The sequence below is a fragment of the Meriones unguiculatus genome, chromosome 18 (genome assembly GCF_030254825.1).
Source record: "Meriones unguiculatus strain TT.TT164.6M chromosome 18, Bangor_MerUng_6.1, whole genome shotgun sequence".
Lineage (NCBI taxonomy): Eukaryota > Metazoa > Chordata > Mammalia > Rodentia > Muridae > Meriones > Meriones unguiculatus.
Genome location: NC_083365.1, coordinates 35,611,289 through 35,632,442, shown reverse-complemented (window position 1 = coordinate 35,632,442; position 21,154 = coordinate 35,611,289). Strand labels below are relative to the sequence as shown.

The 21,154-nt window shown below is 37.3% G+C and overlaps 1 protein-coding gene across 3 annotated transcripts in view; it reads left to right on the top strand.

Annotated features, from left to right (window-relative positions):
* Positions 1-21,154, top strand: part of Immp1l (inner mitochondrial membrane peptidase subunit 1) — a 62,142-nt gene that overhangs the window by 23,325 nt on the left and 17,663 nt on the right. The window contains exons 3-6 of one of the 3 annotated variants that reach the window (XM_060371749.1): positions 772-881; positions 9,747-9,877; positions 12,015-12,103; positions 14,728-14,854. In XM_060371749.1, coding sequence (XP_060227732.1) covers positions 9,773-9,877; positions 12,015-12,103; positions 14,728-14,854 — 321 coding nt within the window. In that variant the 5' untranslated portion in view covers positions 772-881; positions 9,747-9,772. The remainder of the gene's footprint in view (positions 1-771; positions 882-9,746; positions 9,878-12,014; positions 12,104-14,727; positions 14,855-21,154) is intronic. The other 2 variants (XM_060371750.1, XM_060371751.1) reach the window with 2 other exon arrangements.

The window sequence follows — 21,154 nt, the reverse complement described above, 5'->3', positions numbered from 1 at the left end:
TTGTTTTATGACCGAATATATGGGTCAATTTTGGAGAAGGCTCCGTGTGATGCTGAGAAGAAGTTATATTCTTTTTGTGTTTGAATGGAATGTTCTATAGATATCTGTTAGGTTGATTTGATTCATAATGTTAGTTTCATTTTTTTTTCTGTTTAGTTTCTGTTTTTTCTGTTTCGATGACCTGTCCATTGGCAAAAGTTGAGTTAATGTGTTGAGTTCAATATGTGATTTAAGTTTCAATATTGTTTGTTTTACAAATGTGGGTGCCCTTGCATTTGGGATATAAATGTTCAGAATTGAGATGTCATCTTGTTGGATTTTTCTGTTGATGATTATAAAGTGTCCTTTCTCATCTCTTTTGATTAAGTTTGATTAATATCTATCTTATTAGATATTAGAATGGCTACTCCAGCTTGCTTCTTGCATCTGTTTCCTTGGAAAATGTTTTTCCAGACCTTTACTATGAGGTAATATGGGGGGACAGACAGCATGCGGCTCACCTCTGGTGGCTGTCGAATTTTGCTATATTTGTAAGGAAGATCATTCTGTATATATCTTGCTGTGTTATGGGATACTATTTATGAACACTTTTAGTTTCTCTTATCTTCTCCACTAATTATTTTGATAAAGTATGTATGTTCTTCTTTAAAGAAATTGATTCATTATCTTAATGATGTAAATCTTACTACATATCACTAGTATTTAGAACACATATGTATAGATAGATAGAGAAATAATAGGGAATAAAAGATGCCATCTTTTGTTTTCTAGGTGGAATTAGAATTTTGAAACACAGCCTTGAGGGCACAAGCTTGTAATCTCAGCTACTTGGAAAGTAGAAGCAAGAAATTTGCAGATTCGAGGCCTGCATGGGCTACAAGGTGAGTCAGGGCCAGCCATCCTCAACTAATTAGTAAGAACATACTTCTGAGTGAAAGAAATCAAAGTGCCTGGGGCTGTGCTTGCCGAGGGCTCGGCATCCTAGGTTCACTTTCAGATGCTCAAGCCCATATTTCTTCTCTCCGCTATTCTCATGAGAGGACATGGTAAGTTACATAGCACATGGCAGTGCATAGATGAGGCTAGAGGTGGCCATTAGCTTCTTGACAATATATAAGTGACTTTCAAATGCTCCTGTGCCTTAGAGTCACAAGGAGGACTTGTTAATGTAGAACACTGAGCAACATTCCCAAAGTATATCTTGTTATATAGTTATATATCTATATATATTATCCCAATCTCTCTCTCTCTCTCTCTCTCTCTCTCTCTCTATATATATATATATATATATATATATATATATATATATTACTCCAATAATTTGAATTTATTTTTCAAAGGATTGCCAGATGATGGCACTTTCTGCTTTTAGGAGATACTCTTGGATAATTTCTGGGTTTATGTGTTAGTATCTTGATAAGATAAGTAGAATAATGGCCTTCTAAAGATCTCTACCTCCTAAACTATGCATACTTTATTATACTAGGTGAAGGAAATTTAAAGATAGGATTAAAATAAGAACTTTGATCATCATAGGATTACTGTGAGATGAATATAGTTTTAAGGGTCTTTCTAAGGGAGTAAGAGATTGGGGAGGGGACCATTGAGTGATGGAGAAATGTACAGCTTTAAGGGGGAAAGGAAAGGGACCCTAAACCAAAGAATGCTGATGACTTTAGAAGCTAATAAAGACCAAGGATTTTTACCTAAAGCATCTGGAAAGGACATAGAGCCTTACCAACAACTTTATTTTAACCAGTAGGTTCAAAGCAGAGTTCTGACCTGCAGGCTATGAGTTTATATATTTGTATTTTATGTTGCTATATTTATGATAATTTGTTACAGCAGTCATAGGCTAGTAAAAACATCTATAACTAACTCTCAGCTTGCTGGTTGGCTTTATGTCAGGAATTCTTTATCTCAGCTCATGACTAGATTGAAAAAATAAAATCATGTGAGATAATAGCTACCTTACTTTTCTGCAAGAATGAAAAGCGGCCAATATCTGAGTCCCTTCTCTACAGATGAAGGAATGGTGTCACCCCAATGCCATGTTTGCCACCTCAGTTATAATCAACACAGCCCTCCACAGACATGTTCACAGGCCAGACTAATCTAAACAGTCCCCCATCAAGAATCCCAAGTGACTGTTGATAGTGCCAACTTGAAAATTAAAACTAGCCATCATATTCCCTACTGGGTTCTTCCCTTTGGATTCCTGATATTATTTGTTTTCATGTTTTAGTTCAGAATCTGCATACGAGTTCAGTTTGTCTTCTACTAGGCAGAATTTAATCTTCTTAGTAAACTTATATAACTATATTGATGTTTTTGTCTGATTGTTTGTTTTTGAGGCAAAGTCTCACTATTTAGCATAGCCTGACCTTCAACTCAAGATCATCCTGCCTCAGCTTAATAAATGTTGGGATTGTGAGAGTGTTTCATAGCATGCTTAACCTACATTTAAAATTATGACATCCTAATTATAAAAAGTGGGTAAATGGTTTTTGTTTTTGTTTTTTGGTTTTTTTTTGGGGGGGGTAAATGGTTTTAAATGGCCTTTTTTTTTTTCAAAGATAGACAAATCGCCAATGAGCATAGGAAAAATGCGCTTAACATTATTTATTAACTAAATGAAAATCACAGTGAGTTATCACTTCTTATTTACTAGGAAGACAATAATAAAAACATGGATATTATTAGGTTTTGGTAAATATTTGAAAAAACTGAAATACTTATATATTTCTGGTAAAAAAAAAACAACTAAAGATTGCAGCTGTTTTGAGAAGTAGCTTAAGAGTCCTGCATAAAGTTCAGCAGGTTGTTATTATGTGATCACAATTCCATTGCTAGATTTAAACTGAAAACGTTTCCTGCACAGAATAGCTACATTAATGTTTATGGAAACCTTGTCGATAAACAGGAAAATCAAAGTATATATGTTCTTCAACTGATAAGTTGATCAACAAAAATAATGTATTTTTACGTTGGATTATTTAATGTCTTTCTCTCTCTTACTGTTGCCGTGATAAAATACTCTTACAAAAGCAACTTAAGGATAAGTGGCTTATTGTGGCTCACAGTTTGGGGTAGTGTCTGTCATGCCAGGAAAGTAAAAAAAAAACCAGGAGCTTAAAGTAGCTGGTAGCACATCACATCTATAATTTAGAGGAGAGCAGTGAATGCATGACATTGCAGTTTAGTCAACTCTGTCCACTTACATAATCTGGGAAGATTCCCTCCGGGATCATCTAAATTCACACCTAATACTTCTATAGAACTATTTCGTATAATTTATCCAGATTTTGTACTTGCTTTGTTTTCACTGAGAACTTTAGCCTTTCTTAGCTACTGTCACAGATGGCACTGAAGTATTTCTGCTTGACTTCTTTTCTTGTTAAAATCTTTCTGTCTTATCACGTTTTCTCTCTTGCTCGGGTCTTCTGACCACCCCCACCCCCACCCCACCCCGTCTCTGTGGGAGTATTATTGTTAGCTCTTCTCTTAAGTACTTTTCTATTGTGAAAGACCTCATAATCATGGCACCTTATTAAATAAAACATTAACTGGGGTCATGGTTTCATAGGGTGAGCCCATGACCATTATAACAAGGAACATGGCAGTAAGCAGGCAGTCACAGCAGTGGAACAGCAGGTGAGAGCTTACATCTTGATCTACAAGCATAAAGCAGAGGTGGGGAGGGAGAGAAGAAGGGAAGGAGGGAGGGAAGGAAGTGGGGGGTGGGAGGGAGAGAGAATATAATTGGAAATGGCATGGGCTTTTGAAACTTGAAAGCCTACCTCCAACCTCCCACCTCCATTCCTATTGACACTTTCACCAACAAGGCCATATCTCTTAATCCTTCCCAAACAGTTCCACCAAATGGGGACCAAGCATTCAAATGCATAACTTACAAACCTTTCTCATTCAAACCACCACAGCTCCCAAGCTTGTAATACTCTGCTTGCCCATAAACTCATCCTATCTTACTTTTTCCCCCACTGTAGTTTTCCTCAACCATGGTAATTCAGCATCTCAGTGGACATGAAGAAATGTTTGGAAGCATTTTGACTTAGCGCAGATTGGAAAGAAAGGACTATTGGTAGATAGAGGCCAGGGACTATGGTAAAACTTTTGATTCTCAAGCTAGCTGCCTAAAATATATTATCAATACCTGGGATTAACAAAAACTCTCTTTTGAAACTTGTCCTTAAACAAAATCAACTCTTTGTTTCTTTTTAGCAGCTATCAAATACTTGTAGCTCTTCAGCTCTGGGTTATTAGTGTCTACTTCCCATTTTCGTGCTGGGTTTTTTGTCTGGTTTGAACTTGCTTAGGTCACATTCATGCTGTTATGATCTCTGTGAGCTCAAGTGTATTTCATTCCTGGTATGCCAAAAACAGTTTCATGTAATCATCTACCACCTCTAGATCTTAAAATTTTCCCACTCTGTCTGCTATGATGATGGCTGAGCCTTGGGAAAGGGGTGTGATACGTATCCCTTGTTTAGGGCCGCCAATGTGTCTCTGTGTTAATTACTATCTTCTGCAAGAAATGTCTCTAATGAGAGTTGAGATATTAGTGTATGGATATCACAATATGTTATTAGGAGTCATTTTAATAGTATGTTCATTTAGTGGAATAATAATACTAGGTTCTCATCTAGGGCCTATGACACAGATCCTTGGTCTGATAATGGTGCCAGGTGTGGGTTCTATCTTGTGAAGGTAGCCTTATATCTAACCAAGAAGTGGTTAGTTACCCCTGTAACATTTATAACACTGTTGTATCATTACTCTAACTCAGGAGTCACAGCTGGGTATAATTGATGATTGCTGTTTTCTGATAGTTTGCATAGCACCTTTCAGCACTATGAAAGCTAGCCAGTAAGGACGGTCCAGGTCAGAAAACACTTGATTTCTCTATGTTTTCTGATATGTATCTGTGGCATCTTCAACAATAAGGTCTTACTGTCAACTTCTGGAGGGTAACCGGGGACAATGGCGATTACCTGTACTGTTTGGGATCTGTGGGAGCCCACTGGCCAACAACTGCTTGAAAAATGACCCATTCCTGGAACTTCTTCAGAATAAACATGTATAGTATCTCCTTGTCAAGTCTATATCCCTCTTAAACATTTTAAGGGCTTTTTTTCTGAAGTGATATTTCACATGAATTTTTAAAGGTTCAGTTATGTTACAAATAAGAATCTTGGAGCACCTCTTGATTTTAATGTTTTTTTGGACAGTTACATGCAAGTAACAAACAACAAAAACAACAAACAACAAAAACACCAACAAAAAACTAGGTTGATAGTTGAGTCTTGCTATTTCTTGGTTCTTGGTTCTTTCTGCCTATAACCTGGCTGTATCTGCTAATGTTGATAGAAAACAGACCTTTATTTAGGTTACTATTTTAGTTTTCTGTTGTTTACTAAAGAATATAATCCTCATTGAAATAGGAATTATATTTCCAACTCTTTCTTTCTCTAAAACCTTCTTTAGGTTTTAGTCTAAAATATTCTCTTATAGGATCCAGACAGTCCTGATGGGACCTGATAGTCTAGGGTCAGATAGTAGAGAAAGAGAACCTCCCCTATCATTGGACTAGGGGAGGGACATGGAGAGGAGGGAGCTACAGCTGGGATACAAATTAAATAAATTATAATAAAAAATAATAATAATAAAGAGAAATGCCCTCTTGGATATTTTACAAATATATAAAATTTAACATGGCCTAAATGGTACCTAGATTTCTCAACCCCAATTGTGGACATGTGTAACCCATGTAGCTAGGCCTCCACTTAGCTCACAGAAGTATGGTTTGAACCCCATGATTCTTGTTCTTTCCATTTATTATTTTATTATTATTAATTATACTTTATTCACTTTGTATCCCCCCATAAGCCCCTCCTTTCCCCCCTCCCCCCTCCCGATCCCACTCTCCCCCTTCTTCACACATGCCCCTCCCCAAGTCCACTGATAGGGGAGGTCCTGTTCTCCTTCCTCTGATCTTAGTCTATCAGATCACATCAGGAGTGGCTGCATTGTCATCTTCTGTGGCCTGATAAGGCTGCTCCCCCCTCAGGGGGAGGTGATCCAAGAGCAGGCCGATCAGATTATGTCAGAGGCAGTCCCTCTTCTCATTACTGTGTAACCCCCTTGGACACTGAACTGTCATGTGCTACATCTGTGCAGGAGTTCTAGGTTATCTCCATGAATAGTCTTTGGTTGGAGTATGACATATAACATAGGATAAACCTACTAAAAACTGTACATCTAAAGAAACTAAGCAAGAGAGAGGACCCTGACTAAAACACTCAATCCCCATCCTGAAAGGCAAAGAGGTTGGACATCAGAAGAAGAAGAAAACAGGAAACAACCTAGGAACCTGCCACAGAGGGACTCTGAAAGCCTCTGCCCTGCAGACTATCTAAGCAGACACTGAGACTTATGGCCAACTGTTGGGCAGAGTGCATGGAATCTTATATAAGAAGTGGGAAATAGTAAGAGCTGGAGAGGACGGGAACCACACAAGGAGAGCATCAGAACCAGAAAATTTGAACACAGGGAACTTCCCAGAGACTCTTCCATTTATTTTGCCTCCAGAATTTCTCAAATCTACCAATTTTGATTCATCTCCATTGTCAACATTGTATTACATGTACCAATGCATTTTGCCTGCCCACTGCCCTATGCACATTTCCACTCTTATCCTTACTGCAGCCCTTCCTCTACACAACAGCTAGAACAGTCCTAAAAACTGTATGTCAGAGCAACTGATTACTCTTCCTGCTTAAGAAGGTCCGTGGTTTCCTATTACTCTTGGAATCAACCTAAAAGTCCATGAGACTTTGACTTTTCCTGTCACTTGAGTATCATTTTTCATCGATTCATTTTTCATTCAATTCTTTCACATGTACATGCTGTCATTTGCTCACACTTTTCTTATGTTTTCTTTTAAAATATCAGTGGTGTCTCTCTTAGATCATTCCTGATACATCCTAAACAGATGACACTTTTTTTTCAATTACTTTATTATAATTTTTGGTATGGAAATCACTTAATATATTTATGTTTTTATTTGTTTCTTTTGTGTGTGTGATACCAGCCCCAGTAAACTATAAGCTTTAGGAAGATAGACACCATGTTCGCCATTGGATTTCTAGGACTGAATGACCTTAGTCTATTTTACTTGCAACATAACAGTAGTATAATTTGTTGAATGAACTAAGACTGGATGACACTCTTTGTTGCCAAAAGAGTTTGTTCTAAAAAGGTTTATTCAAGCTGTATTTGGTAGTACATGCCAGTAATCTCAACAATTAGGAGGCTGAGGCAACTGGATTAGAAATTCAACACTAGCCTAGGCTATAACAAGACCCTGATAAAAAGTGTTTTCTTTTACAAAGAAAGTTGAAAAGACAGTACAGTATATTTTTTATATATGTAGCCTGAATTTAACAATAAACATTTTCTATAATAACTTTTCCTACTTTCCCCGTATATACAGACTGTCTCAGTTAAGGTTATTATCTCAGTGATAAAACATCATAACCACCAATGACTTATCTAAAACCAAATGGTCAGCACTGAAACCTTACATACAAGTAACATACAAGTATGTTTCACGTTATATAGACTGAGCAGAATATATATATGTATACATATGCACATATATACATATATGCATGCAACAACAATTAATGAAAACAGAGGCCATGAATTTGAAAGTGAGGAAGGAGGGGTATATGAGAGAAAACGGGAGAAATGATATAGTATAATCCCTAAAATTAAAGAAAAAAACTCACCTCCCCAAGTTCCTATAATTGCTTGCAAACAGGAAATGCCAACCTTTACTGAGTCTTATCCATCCATTATGGATGAGAGCTCTGCTTTGTGTTAATAGTTTTGATACCCACAAAAGGCCCTATGGATGATCTACTTATGTCAGTGGAGGTACTCACCTCAGTGCTAGATGATTGCTACTGCTTGTTAAGTCTTAAACCCTGAGACAAATAGATGAGGTACAGGTTCTCCATGCATCCCTCAGAGTCCCTAACTATTAAAGGGTACCACAGGCATACCTTACCCTCTATCCCAAACTCTACAGCCCAGGGTTGGACCCTTCCTTCAGAGGCTCTTACCTATATAATCCAGTTATTTTGGTAAATGGTTATCTACCAGTCACCACCCCCACCATTTTGTTGACCTTTTGTCCTCTTGGCTGCTGCACCTGGTTCCACTTTGTCCTCTCTCCCTGCCCTCCCTGCTCTTCTCATATGGCTCACGGTCATGTCCACTCTACACTCTCCCAGATATCTCTGTTTCTGGCTATGCTCTCCCTTTTACCTACAATAAACTTACTCCTCTACCATACCTAGGAGCAGTCATTTAATATATTTTTTCACACAAGTCTTTCTCACGCTCTCAGCATTTTTTAGTTGCCTATAGTTCTTTGTATAGGGTTGGTGCCTTGTGTGCCCCCACCCCCACTTTGGCATATCTATTTCTCATCATTGCTGTCTTTGTTCAAGTGTTTAGGTGGTCCTGCTGCTGAGATGTTATGGATGTAGCTTCTGGAATTCCTAGGAGACACAGTCACACTGCAGACTCACTGATCCTCTGCCTCCTACAAACTATCCAGCCTTTTGCCACAGTGATCCCTGAGCCTTAGATGAGGGAGTTGTTTTATGTGTCTTTGGGGCTGGGCTAATCACAGCAACTTTTTTGTAGTCACAGAACAAAGGAAAGTCATAAATCAAAGATCGTGCCAAATACATTAGTGGTGTATCAGGTGGGTGGGTTATAGTAAAGAAAGGAAAACTACCATATGTTTTAAACTCTATCTGATGACATCTTTAGATTTTGAGTTGGTAGAAACTAGTGGTCTAAGAAAACATACCAAAGATTCTATCTATAGACAACAGGACTCTAGGTCACATACAGAAGATGGACAATGTATGATTCTAAAGGGAACTAAAGATAGTCAAAGATAATTTTGGCTGTGAATTTGAAGCATTCCAACTCTCTCCAGTTAAAACTTTTTTTGTCAGTCAATTCTGTGGAATCTATCTCATGGGTGTGGCTTTTCCTGGACAGTTCAATTAAGAAATAAACTTAATGCACACTTCTTCTGTTACAAAAATTCTGTGATCATTACATAAAAGGTTCACAGTTACTCTGAGATAAGTGCTGCTAACATTGAGCCATTTTACAGTAAGAACATTTAAGATTCAAAGTAGCTCATAAAATCAGGGACATAAAACGTGGCACAGCTCCAACACTTAGACACACCTGCTCTAGAAACAATGTTTTTTTTTGTTTATTTGTTTGTGTGTATTTTAAGATTACTTTATGTGCATGCATGCCTGCGGAATGTGTGTGTTTTCTGGTGAAGGATGGGGAGGGGGATTTATTTAAGTGTTAATAATGGCTCTCTTTGTGATTTTGGAGGTTTCTGAAGTTACATTGTTTAATGATTTCAAGGATTTAGGGAAATGTTTTGGTGTGCTCCTTCTTAGTAGGACCTTTTCTTTAGTTATGAGCTTATAGGCTGGTTTTTGAGATGCTGTTTATCCAGGTCATTAACTCAGTCACTTAAATGATTGGTAACAGATGAAATAAACCAACTTGTGTCAACTATATTAGATATACACATTCTGTGTATACTGAGACATTTTACAGGAGAGCTCTTTTTGAATCAAGAAATGCTGATCATGAAACTTTTTGAAATTTACCATCAGGCCGGTAGTGGCAGAGTGGCAGAACTATGCTTCGTGGTGTTCTGGGAAAGGCCGTTCGACTTGCTGGCTATACCATTCAGTATGGCTGTATAGCTCATTGTGTTTTTGAATACGTTGGTGGTGTTGTAATGGTAAGTTGCTACATTTAGAAATTTCATTTTAAAATTCAGCTTTTTTAATACAAGGAGACATAGTTTTTTTTATAATTTCCTTGAAGTCATTTTATGAAAATTAAAACAAAACCTTTCTAAATATTGGGATGCAAGAGGGTGTGTTTGTAACTGAGTGTAGAGACACATACATGTAGTTTGCAAGTTGAGGCAGTAGACTGAGTTCAAAGTGAGGCTAGGCTACATACTGAATTCAAGTCCATGCTGGGGTGTATAATAAGACTCTGTCACAAGTACCTTTCACCTATCCCTCCTCAGCCATAACACAAAGCAAACCTTGTCTCAAAACCCACAGGGCCAGTGAGATGACTCAGCTGGTAATGTGCTTGCCACCAAGTCTGATACTCAGGATCCATGTAGTAGAAAGAGAACTGATTCTCACAAGTTGTCCTTCGATCTTCATGTGTACTCTGTGGCAAGTTCATGTATACACACATGTGCATAAACTTACTCTCTCATACAAAAACACAGTACTGTGAAGAAATGATCAAAAGCAAACAAGCAAAAAGAGTATGTTTGCATCTGTAAGGACCATTGAGCCCGCACTTTTATATTCGGTATTTAGCAGGACACAAATAATCCTCTTGATAACCTGATTATAAACAGTAATCATTTCAGTGCTGTTGTGCTTTCTAGACTGTGGTTGATGCTGTTAACTTCTTACCTTACACTGTGTTGTACTTGTGTGAGGAATTCATTCTACTCAAGAGGAAACTCTCAGACTCAGAGAGCTAACCCATTCCATGTTCCACAGTTAGTAAGACAGGTAGAATTTCAACACAAATTTGTCTGATGTTTAAAACTACTCATAAGTACCAAGTTTTACATTCAAGCACATGATTATTCTGATAAGATCAGTAATAAAATGTTAGCACTGGCTTGCCCGAACCAACATTTGTTCTCAATATCACGTCACAAATCTGAAAACTCAGAATGTTCACGTCTTTGTTATGTAAATGAAACAACATCTGGACTGCCAATGGGCTTTTGGGTTGTTATTTTTATATTAGTTTTACCCTAAAAGATTGGTAATTATAGCAATGCTTATTTGAGCTGAAGTAAAGGATACAAATGCATTTAGCTAATACTCCTCCCCTTGACAGTAACATTGCTACTTCTAGAAGTAGTAAATGTAAACTTCGTTGTTACTTATTACTTTATTGAAATGTTTATGATTTTGCCTGTTTTGAGTAAAAGATTGTATTTAAATGATAAATGATAGAATAGATGGAGACTGTGTTGTTTCTATTTCTAAGTGGCAACTGTTACTCCAGAATTAGGCATGTATCAAGATTGTTCTTTTCAGACATACAAATAAATTTGTCTTTACAGTGTATCTCATGGTGTTGGTGATTTTTCAGTAGAGAATGTAAGTTGAAGCCTGGTCATACTGAGTAATAAGTGTTTTCCTGGGAGAGGGAATGTCAGCTCTCAGAGAATGAACAGTGTAGTGTTGTTTTAAAAATCGCCACAGTGGGCACTAAATGATGTTTGAGAAAACCAGAGAAGTCCATCATTCAAGCAACAGACATGTATCAAACATTAACACTATGCTAAGTAGATTTACATGGCTGGGAAACTAAGACAAGATCTCAGTGCTCCTCATAGACTTTAGTATTCTATAGGGTGGCCAAAACCTAGAAATAGAGATGTTACTTTTTTCATATCTGATAAAGTAATGTCAAACAATTATAATGTGGTCTGTTCCCAGGAAGAACATTTACGCAATTTTCTTTCTCTTAAGCCCACCCAAATGATTTCTGTAAATTTAAAGAGATTTGAGCTCACAAGATCTTCTTCTTCTTCTTCTTCTTCTTCTTCTTCTTCTTCTTCTTCTTCTTCTTCTTCTTCTTCTTCTTCTTCTTCTTCTCCTTTTTCTTCTTCTCCTTCTTTTTCTTCCTCTTCCTCTTTTTCCTGTTTTTCCTCTTCCTCCTTTTTCCCCTCCTCCCTCCCCCTTCTTCTGCCCCTCCTCCTTCCCATCCTCCTCTTCCCCCTCCTCCTTCCCCTCCTCCTCCCCCTCCTCCTCCTTCTCTTCCTCCTCCTCCTCTTCCTCCTTCTTCTTCTTCTCCTTCTCCTTCTTCTTTTTTTTTTTTTTCAGTGTTCTGGACCGTCAATGGAACCCACAATTCAAAGTTCAGATATTGTCTTTGCAGAAAATCTTAGCCGACATTTTTATAGCATCCAAAGGTAAAGTTCTATTACGCTTATACCTGTAGTGAAAGGTATATAAACTGTATTTTTCTATAATTTCTAACTTTGTGTTAAAATCCTTTTATAAGTAGTAAGTAGACAAAAATCTTGAATATTTTCTGTTTACTTAAGAACATTTTAATAGTCAACGTGTACAAGTGTCTGTGGTGACTGTGTCGCTTCATTTACTGTCTAGGACAGTTTAACAGTCCTTATTAAAATATGTGAAATGTTAATTCTTTTTATAGGTTTCTAAAATGCTTTAAGTCAGGAGCAAGAGCCTTCTGGACTGTGTTGCTCTCCACATCATTGTTCTAGTTAGCACTAATGACTGTCCTGCTTATTCTTTGTACAGAGACATGATAACTACTTAGTGATTTTTGGTTGTGGCTTGTGTGTGACTAAGAATGAAAAATTTGATTCCATGTGGTTCTCCAGATTAATTAATTATTAAGTTGAATAACTATTTGGTACATACTGTTTTTTACTAAATTTTCCAAAATTGTACTCCTAATAATGGCTCAAAACCTTGTGCTACTGTTTATCTCAAGGGATGCTGTGAGTTTGAATTCCTTTTGAAAGGATGTCAAATAGTAACTTACTATATTTTCTTAAATGTACCTCTTTAAAAGTTGTTTGGTTTTTTTTGTTTGTTTGTTGTTTTTTGGTTTTTTTTTAGAATTACAAAAAGTCTGAACCAGCTTTTATCTCAGTGACCTATAAATGATTCCCACTACTGGCCTTTAGTGTGGTAAGAAGGGTTAGGCACTTCTTACCTTTGTTGTAGCCCATTTCCCAGTACTGAAAAATCAAGAATAGTATGAAACTGTTCTTTCCTTTGCACTTTCTCTAACTCGTGATGCTTTTTACAAAGCTCTTTTAATCAAGCTATATGGTCTAATAGAGTCCCAAGGAAATTGTGCAGATCTTTTTTTCTGTAATAACCTTAAGAAGCATACTTGTAGATTTGGTAATTGTAAATTAAAACTTAAATGACAGGCTTAGTTAGCTACATATGCTTTTTGACTTTTGCCAGAGTAGCCTGTAACATGACTCACTATAACATAAAGGCAAACTGCTGCTGCATGCCAGTGACATGGTAACCCTTATGTCCTTAACAGTGTGCTTATCATTCTGAGTAAATAGCTCAATGTTGTATTTAAAATACTCTTTGCAATCAGGTGAGTAATAGAAATAAGTACATTCAGGAAATTAAGATTCTTTGAAGAAGTTATTTTGTACTCTATTCATTCAGAGGTCTCATTAGTATGTTCATTCATGAATCTTGTATTCATATGAAACATGGCAAAATAACTTTTAGGACCAAGGCAGGCAGCTGATAATGCTGGGAGCCTCAAAGCACCACACCACCAATAAGTATACTGGGAAAGGAAATTTTAAGTACTGGTTCTGTTATTAAAACTCCCTTTAAGGGAGGCAAGAGTCCAAAGAGTATGTATTTGATTTATATATGTGTGTATGTAGCTAGACTAGTAGAAATATATTAATAGTTTCACTTAATGTTGATCTCTGTAAAACCAACCTGACTAAATTATTACTTTAGTGTTGCTAGTTAGGTGCAGACTTTAAGGGTTATGTTGTTGTATCAAATAACATAAGCTGCGTAAGCATCCATGGAAATGATTTCTTCTTTCAAAGACATGCTAGATAGAGTTTCATAGCCTACAAGTCTTTCCAAAGTTTTGCATATGAACAGTTTTACTAACATTTCAAAAGAAAACAGGGTGTGTGGTTGCAGTGCAGAGCGTTGGTTGGTAGTGCATGAGCAAAGAATGCACACACCTGGGAACAGCTTCAGAGAACTGGCTCAGTTTATTGGGGGAGGGAGGAAAGGGGATATTTATGCTCATGGGAAGGGGGGCAGGGTCTCTGGAGCAAGGTTTGTGTGGTAGGTGCAATTGACCAGAACAGGGGTGTTGAAAGATACTTAATTTATCTGCATACCCAGGGGCTAGGGGTCTTAGGGCAAATAAAACACTTTATAAGGTCAAACAAGGAGTAAAGCCTGATCACTGGCAGGGTAGTAAATTCTTAGTGGGGTTGCTAGTTGCTTTTTGGTGACAGGCTGGGAGACAGCTGGGAGCAATGCCTGCCATCCTCATATGAGGGAGGCATCCTTGGTAGAAACTCTCTTCAACCCTTCTTGTTAATCCTGGGCCATTACAGTCCCATGGCATTTAGTGTTTTATTTGGTTGTGTCTAATTTTTTTCTCTGAAATGCAAGTCTGTACTGTAAATTATGACTTGAATGAATTACATAACATTATTCTTTAATTTTTGAATTTTTGGGAATAGAGCATTTCATTTTTAGTGTTCTAGAATTGGTTATATAAATAATACACCGTGGATATAATTCTCATGAGATATTAGAAGTTAGCAGTAATTTTATATGGAATTATGACTCTGTGTTTTGACATATATATCAGTTATAATAATTTCTAAACATGTTAAATGTACAGCGGGTCAATATATCAATATATGATAGGATAAAGGGTGTGCCTTTATTTAGGATACCTTATAAAATTATTAAAACAGTCCTATGTATATAGTTATGCTTGCTCTAATACTGACATTCCTTTTTTCTTTTTTTCCTTCTTCAGAGGTGACATCGTAATTGCAAAAAGCCCAAGTGATCCAAGATCAAATATTTGTAAAAGAGTAGTTGGTTTGGAAGGAGACAAAATCCTTACCAGTAGTCCATCTGATATCTTTAAGAGCAGTAGTTATGTAAGTAATATTGCAATTATGTCTTTTTTTTTTTTTGCCTTCATAGTTGATTAATACTAACTGAATATACTAAGAAAACAAAGTGATCTTTCAAAGTATTTGTATTGGGCTGGCGAGATGACTCAGCAGTTAAGAACACATACTGTTCTTCTAGAGAATACAAGTTTGAGCCCCAGCACCCAAATCAGGTGACTCATAACCACCTATAACTCCAGCTCCAGGAAGATTCAACACCTCTTTAGTCACAAGCATTCTCATACACATACTGACAATACAGACAAACACTCATACACATATGCACATAATTAAAAATAATAACTTTAAATGCTTATATTAGCATTTATGAAATATATATTTTACAGTGGGTTTCATTGTGACCTCTTCATACCTGAATATGATATACTTTGATTATATTTATCTCCATTACTCCTGACATTCCAGCTAATCTACCAATGAGTTCCCCTTCTCTTTCCTGTTTGGTTTTGGTTGATTTGTTTTTGTTGTTGGTAGTGGTGATCCTAGGAGTTTCATTGGGGTTGCTTATAAGAGCACAGGTGGGTGTGAATTTACTTACTCCACCAGTGGCTGCCACTAGACGTAATGTTTCCTCCCATCACTCCACAAACCACCAACTGCCAGCAGCACTGCAGGAAGGACTGAGCCTTTTGATGTCTTACCCACTTCATGACAAGATATCTATCAGTGGACCCAATTTTGAGCAGGTCTCATCAGGTACCATAGCTTTTGTGAGTTCAAGTGTGAGTAGACATTTGATTTCCAGAAACTAATGTTCCATAGCACTTTATTCCATTCTCTGGCTCTTACATTCTTGCTGCCCACTATTCCATGACGTTTCCTGAGCCTTGGAGGGGATGATGTAGATGTCTCGATTATGGTTGAATACTCAACTTTCATTTATCCTCAGTGCTCTGACCATCTGTAACTCTCTCCAGCAACTGTCACCATTGAGAAAAGAAGCATCTCTGATTAGAGTTGACAATACTACTATATGGGCATAGTAACAGATTCTACTGAAGTGATAAAAATACCATGATCAAAAGCAACTTGGGAAAGATGTTTTATTTCCGCTTACAACTTCCAAGACACGCTCCATTGTTGAGGGAAGTCAGGGCAGGAACTTGGTAACAGGAACTGAAGCATGAAGGACCACTGGCTTGCTTCTTATGGCTTTACCACCCTGCTTTCATATATAACTTCAGAAGACCTCCCAGGATTGGCACCACCCACAATGGACTGGGCCCTCCCACATCAGTCAATCAAGAAAATGCCCAGAAGACAGGCCTATAACGTTTCATGGAGACATTATCTCTCAATTGAAAGTCCTGTTCTTGTGTTAAGTTGACATAAAGGAAACCAACACAGGGCATAGGCATAATTATTTTGAGGGCAAACAAACAAAAATTTTAATAGGCATATCTTGTCCATTTAGCAAAAAAAAAAAAAAACAGCTGTAGTTTCCCCACTGGCCCATCACCTTCCAAGTCATGGCCTTTTGATCAGATTAACAGTACCAGAAATGAATTTCCTCCTATGGAGCAGGCCTCAAATCCAGTTAGAAAGCAATTGGCTGACTTCATAACAGATTTGCCATGTGCATGCCATTGGGCACAGTTTGCTTGGCCAGTCAGTTGTGTTGCGGGGAAAATTATTCTTCCTTTGCATTTTGAACTTAAGAAAAATATTTCATCAAGAAGAGTTTAAGTATATCAAAAGCAGCCTGTCTATGACAATATTTCACATATTTTAGTTATTTTTAAAATCCTATAGAAGAACCTCAATTTGAAGAGAAACTATATGTTTGCCTAGTATTATAAGGTCTGTCTGGAAATGATCATTACTTAAAAAACAGTACTAACTTCATTGGAAGGAAACCTGTCTGATACTGCCTTCACCTGTGCTCAAGGTCAACCCTCATCTCTTTGTACCAAGACATACCAGTATAATGTAGATTAAAACAAAAAGAAGGGAACATGACTTTTATAACACTATTATCAAAAAGTAACAAAGCAGCTTAATTCTGATACAGAGAAAACATCAAAATATGAGAGTTGAGATCATTTCATCTAGGATACAGTTGACCAGTGCATCTAAAAAAACAAAAAACTGTCATCACAGGGTTGGATGACACATGTAGATGATCCCAGCACTGGAGAGGCTTAACAGGAGGATTTCCAATGTGAGTTCAAGGTGACCCTGAACTACATAGCAGGATTCTGCTTTAAAATAATCATTAAGGGCTAAGACAGGCTGTCAAGGACATAGAGAACCAAGAACAACTGAGGATCTCTCCTAGATAAGAAGGGATGGAGGAGACAGATGCCTAAAAGCAGTATGATACTCTTTGTCTCCTGGGCAACTAGGCTGCTCAGGATGTCTTCAGGTTTGCAATCTTGCTGACTCAGCCTTCCAGGAAACTAGGATTACTGACAGGAACCATCTATAAACAGTATGAGAAAGTTCTTCCTTTTATTAGTAAACAAATGTAGCAAAATCAAATAAAGCCTTAGTCTTTTTAACCTTTAAACATTTGGAATAAAAATAGCATATAATCAACTTATTTTTACATGCAGAGGAGTGTGCAGATGGAGCTAAATTGAAGAATAACAAGCAGATGTGTTGTGTTGATTCTTCCCCTAGTCACATGGCTATTGTCACACTGCTTATGGGAAAAGATGTGATGCCCCTTTACTCAGCATACACGCTGCTTGAAAACTAGAACTTAATTTTCTACTTTAAATTTTGTGTGTTGCTTTCAAATTATACAATTGTCATGTCTGTTCACCAACCTTACCTCTAGTCATCCCTAAAATAAGCTAATAATTGAAGTTCATCTTTATCATTGTTCCTTCATTTTGAACCATGATAGCTTGATTATTCTATTAAGAGAGTTTGCCCAATAGTCTATTAGTCCATTATTTACCATTGATAATAGAGTCTGGCTCAGCTGTGTAAATGATTTTTGACATATATTGCTATACATCTAGACACAGAGTAATTGTTAGCTGATAGTGATGATGTGAAGATGATAGCCTGTTGTCAGGTAATTTGTTTTTCTACTGTGGCTTTCTTTATGAACATTGTATCCTTTTATTCTTCAAAATTGTCAGTATGTCATATGCTTTTATCCTCACATGACTATTCTTATACCATGAGGTATTCTAGTGACATCTAAGTTGTTTTAACAAAAAGAATCTACTTCAGATCAGAAATAGTTTTGTCAAGAGTAAGAACAAAAAAGGCATCCTTATTATGCACATAAATACCTCAATTTATGTATGCTGGTTTCTTTGTTAAAGTCACTAGAATACGAATATTGGGGCTTAAAGGTGTACATCAAAATCCTTGCTCTGGGTAATCAGAGAAGACAACCATAGAATTATAAAATGTGAACTTTTTGAATATTCTATTTAAAGAAAATGTTCATCAAATTTTTATATGCCCAATGCATAAGCAAGTTGGAGGGCACTGTCATTTTTTTCTCAGTGTTTCATTGACTTTGGTGTTTCTAAGTACAAGGTAAACAAGGGAAATAATGTTGGTAACATTTTGCACTTACTCAGTATTGCTGAAACTTTTTAGAATGACAAACTTACTTAGTCAGTATGATTGCAACCCAGTTAAATAGGTAGTAGCATAATTTCTCTGCTAGGAAAGCTGCACAATGGGAAGGTTAAGTAGGTCACTTGTTTCAAACAGGAGTTGTGTTTCAAAAACCACGAGCTGTCTCTAGATATATATCCCACCAGGTCACTGCACATCTCAGAACAGGTTCTACTTATGTATCGTTTCAACTCCCATTTAATCACATTATTCTTTTTCTTAAGTGCATTTGTCTCTGCTATTTTTAAATAGAAAAACAATTATTTCTAGTCAGGAACAGTATTAGTTATTCAAGAAAAGATAAGTTTCTGTTTGGGTTTAAGATTTATTTTATTTTTATTTACGTGTCTGTGTTTTATTGTGTAGTGTTTGTTAGGGTTTCTGAGGAGGCCAGTTGGATCCCCTGGAGTTAGAGTTACGGGTGCTTATGAATTGCTTGCTGTGAGTGCTGGAAACCAAACGAGATCCGCTTTAAGAGCAGTAAGCACTCTTAACCACTAAGCCATCTTTTTATCCCCAGAAGCCAGTATTTTTGAGGGTTTTATACCCCAAGAATCACAAAGCTATTCTAGAACCTTTAGCAAGTGTGTTTCATAGATCAGGTGATTTTTAACAAAAATTGATACATGTTTTAGAATATTCTGAAAACAGACCCCAAAGTGCTTGTGAGGTCTGCTTCTCTACAGTATTGTTCCCTTTTAGGCTATCTTGGGAGTAGGCTAGTGCTGTACTTTATGAAATAGCTTTCTTCATTTTACTTCTGCATTCCTTCAGGAAAATCATTCACATTTATAAGATGTCAGAACTGCACAGTAAAAAGAATCAGTATGAAGTTTGTTTTGGCAAAACCATTTATCCTATTGTGTAGGTGGCGCAGATAGAAAAACACCAAGTTGTCACTGGAGCCTAGAATATGCTGTGTAACATACAAGAGAAATAGAATTGTCTACAATTTTGGCTAAAAATAAAAATAGGAAACAAACAAGCAAAATAAAAACATAAACAGGTCCTTGGTTAAATGCTGTGGACCTATTTTATTTATTTAGACTTCTAAAGGGCAGCTGTGCTTTCTAGCTAGGGTATGAATCTATTTTTGAGAAAGGGTCGTTGGTGGCTCAGGATAGCCTTTCTTAGCAGAGGCTGGCCAGGGATTCCTGTTCTGCCTGCCTTTGCTTTTAGATTTATACAACCTCTTCTAAATTCTAGAATTTTGTATATAATTGTTTATTTACTCTTTCCACATAAATAGATAAAGTTCATCTCAGACTTAGTATTTACAAAACTAAAATCCTTATTTTCATGGCCCAATGGGCTCCTCAATCTATATCTCAGCTATAGTAAACAAATTACATTCACTTTCTTATGTGAGCCACAAACTTTATTTTTTTTCTTTTTATTTATTATTAGTTACGTTTTATTAACTCTGTATCCCAGCTGTATCCCATTCCCTCTCAAGCCCTCCCTCCCTCCCTCATCTCCTCCCTGCCCCTTTCCAAGTCTACTGATTGGGGAGGACCTCCTCCCCTTTCATCTGACCCTGTTTTATTAGGTATCTTCAGGACTGGCCGCAAAGTCCTCCTCTGTGGTCTACCAGGACTGCTCCTGCCTTGGGGGGTGGGGTGGGAAGGTCAAAGGGCCTGCCATTGAGTTCCTGTCAAAAATAATCTGTGTTTCCCCTTACTATGGGGAAAACAATTAGTTACTGAGCTACCACGGGCTACATCTGAGCAGAGGTTCTAGGTTATATTCATACATGGTCCTTGGTGGAATGTCAGTCTCAGAAAAGACCCATGTGCCTAGATATATTTGGTCCTTGTGGAGCTCCTATCCTTTCCACGTCATACTAACTCTCCCTTCTTTCATCCAATTCTCTGCACTCTGCTGAAGGTTTGGTTATGAGTCTTAGTATCTGCTTTGATACACTGCTAGGTAGAGTCTTTCAGAGGCCCTCTGCGGTAGGCTCCTGTCCTGTTACTTGTTTTCCCCTATGTCCAATGCACATCCCATTTGTCTTTCTAAGTGAGGATTGATCATCTTACTCCAGGTCCTCTTTCTTGTTTATCTTTAGTTGTATAGATTTCATTATGTTTATCATATCATATAGGACTATATGAGTGAGTATATCCCGTGTTTGTCTTTCTCCTTCTGAGATACCTCACTCAGAATGGTCTTTTCTAGATCCCACCATTTGCCTGCAAATTTCATGATTTCCTCGTTTTTGATTGCTGAGTAGTATTCCATTGTGTAAAAATACCACAGTTTCTGTATCCATTCCTCCACTGATGGACATCTGGTTGTTTCCAGGCTCTGGCTATTACAAATAAAGCTGCTACAAACACGGTTGAGCAAATGTCCTTGTTGTGTACTTGAGCAAATTTTGGGTATATGCCTAGCAGTGGTATAACTGGGTCTTGAGGAAGCACCATTCCTAATTGTCTGAGAAGGTGCCAGATTGACTTCCAAAGCGGTTGTACCAGTTCATTCCCACCAGCAATGGAGGAGGGTTCCCCTTTCTCCACAACCTCTCCAGCATGTGTTGTTATTTGCATTTTTGATCTTAGCCATTTTGATGAGCCACAAACTTTAGATTCACCTTTGAGTCTTCCTCTTTCACTCTAAACATCGTGGAAACATTGTGGAAAGTGGTACAAAGAATGGAAGAGCCAGAAGATGGGGAGA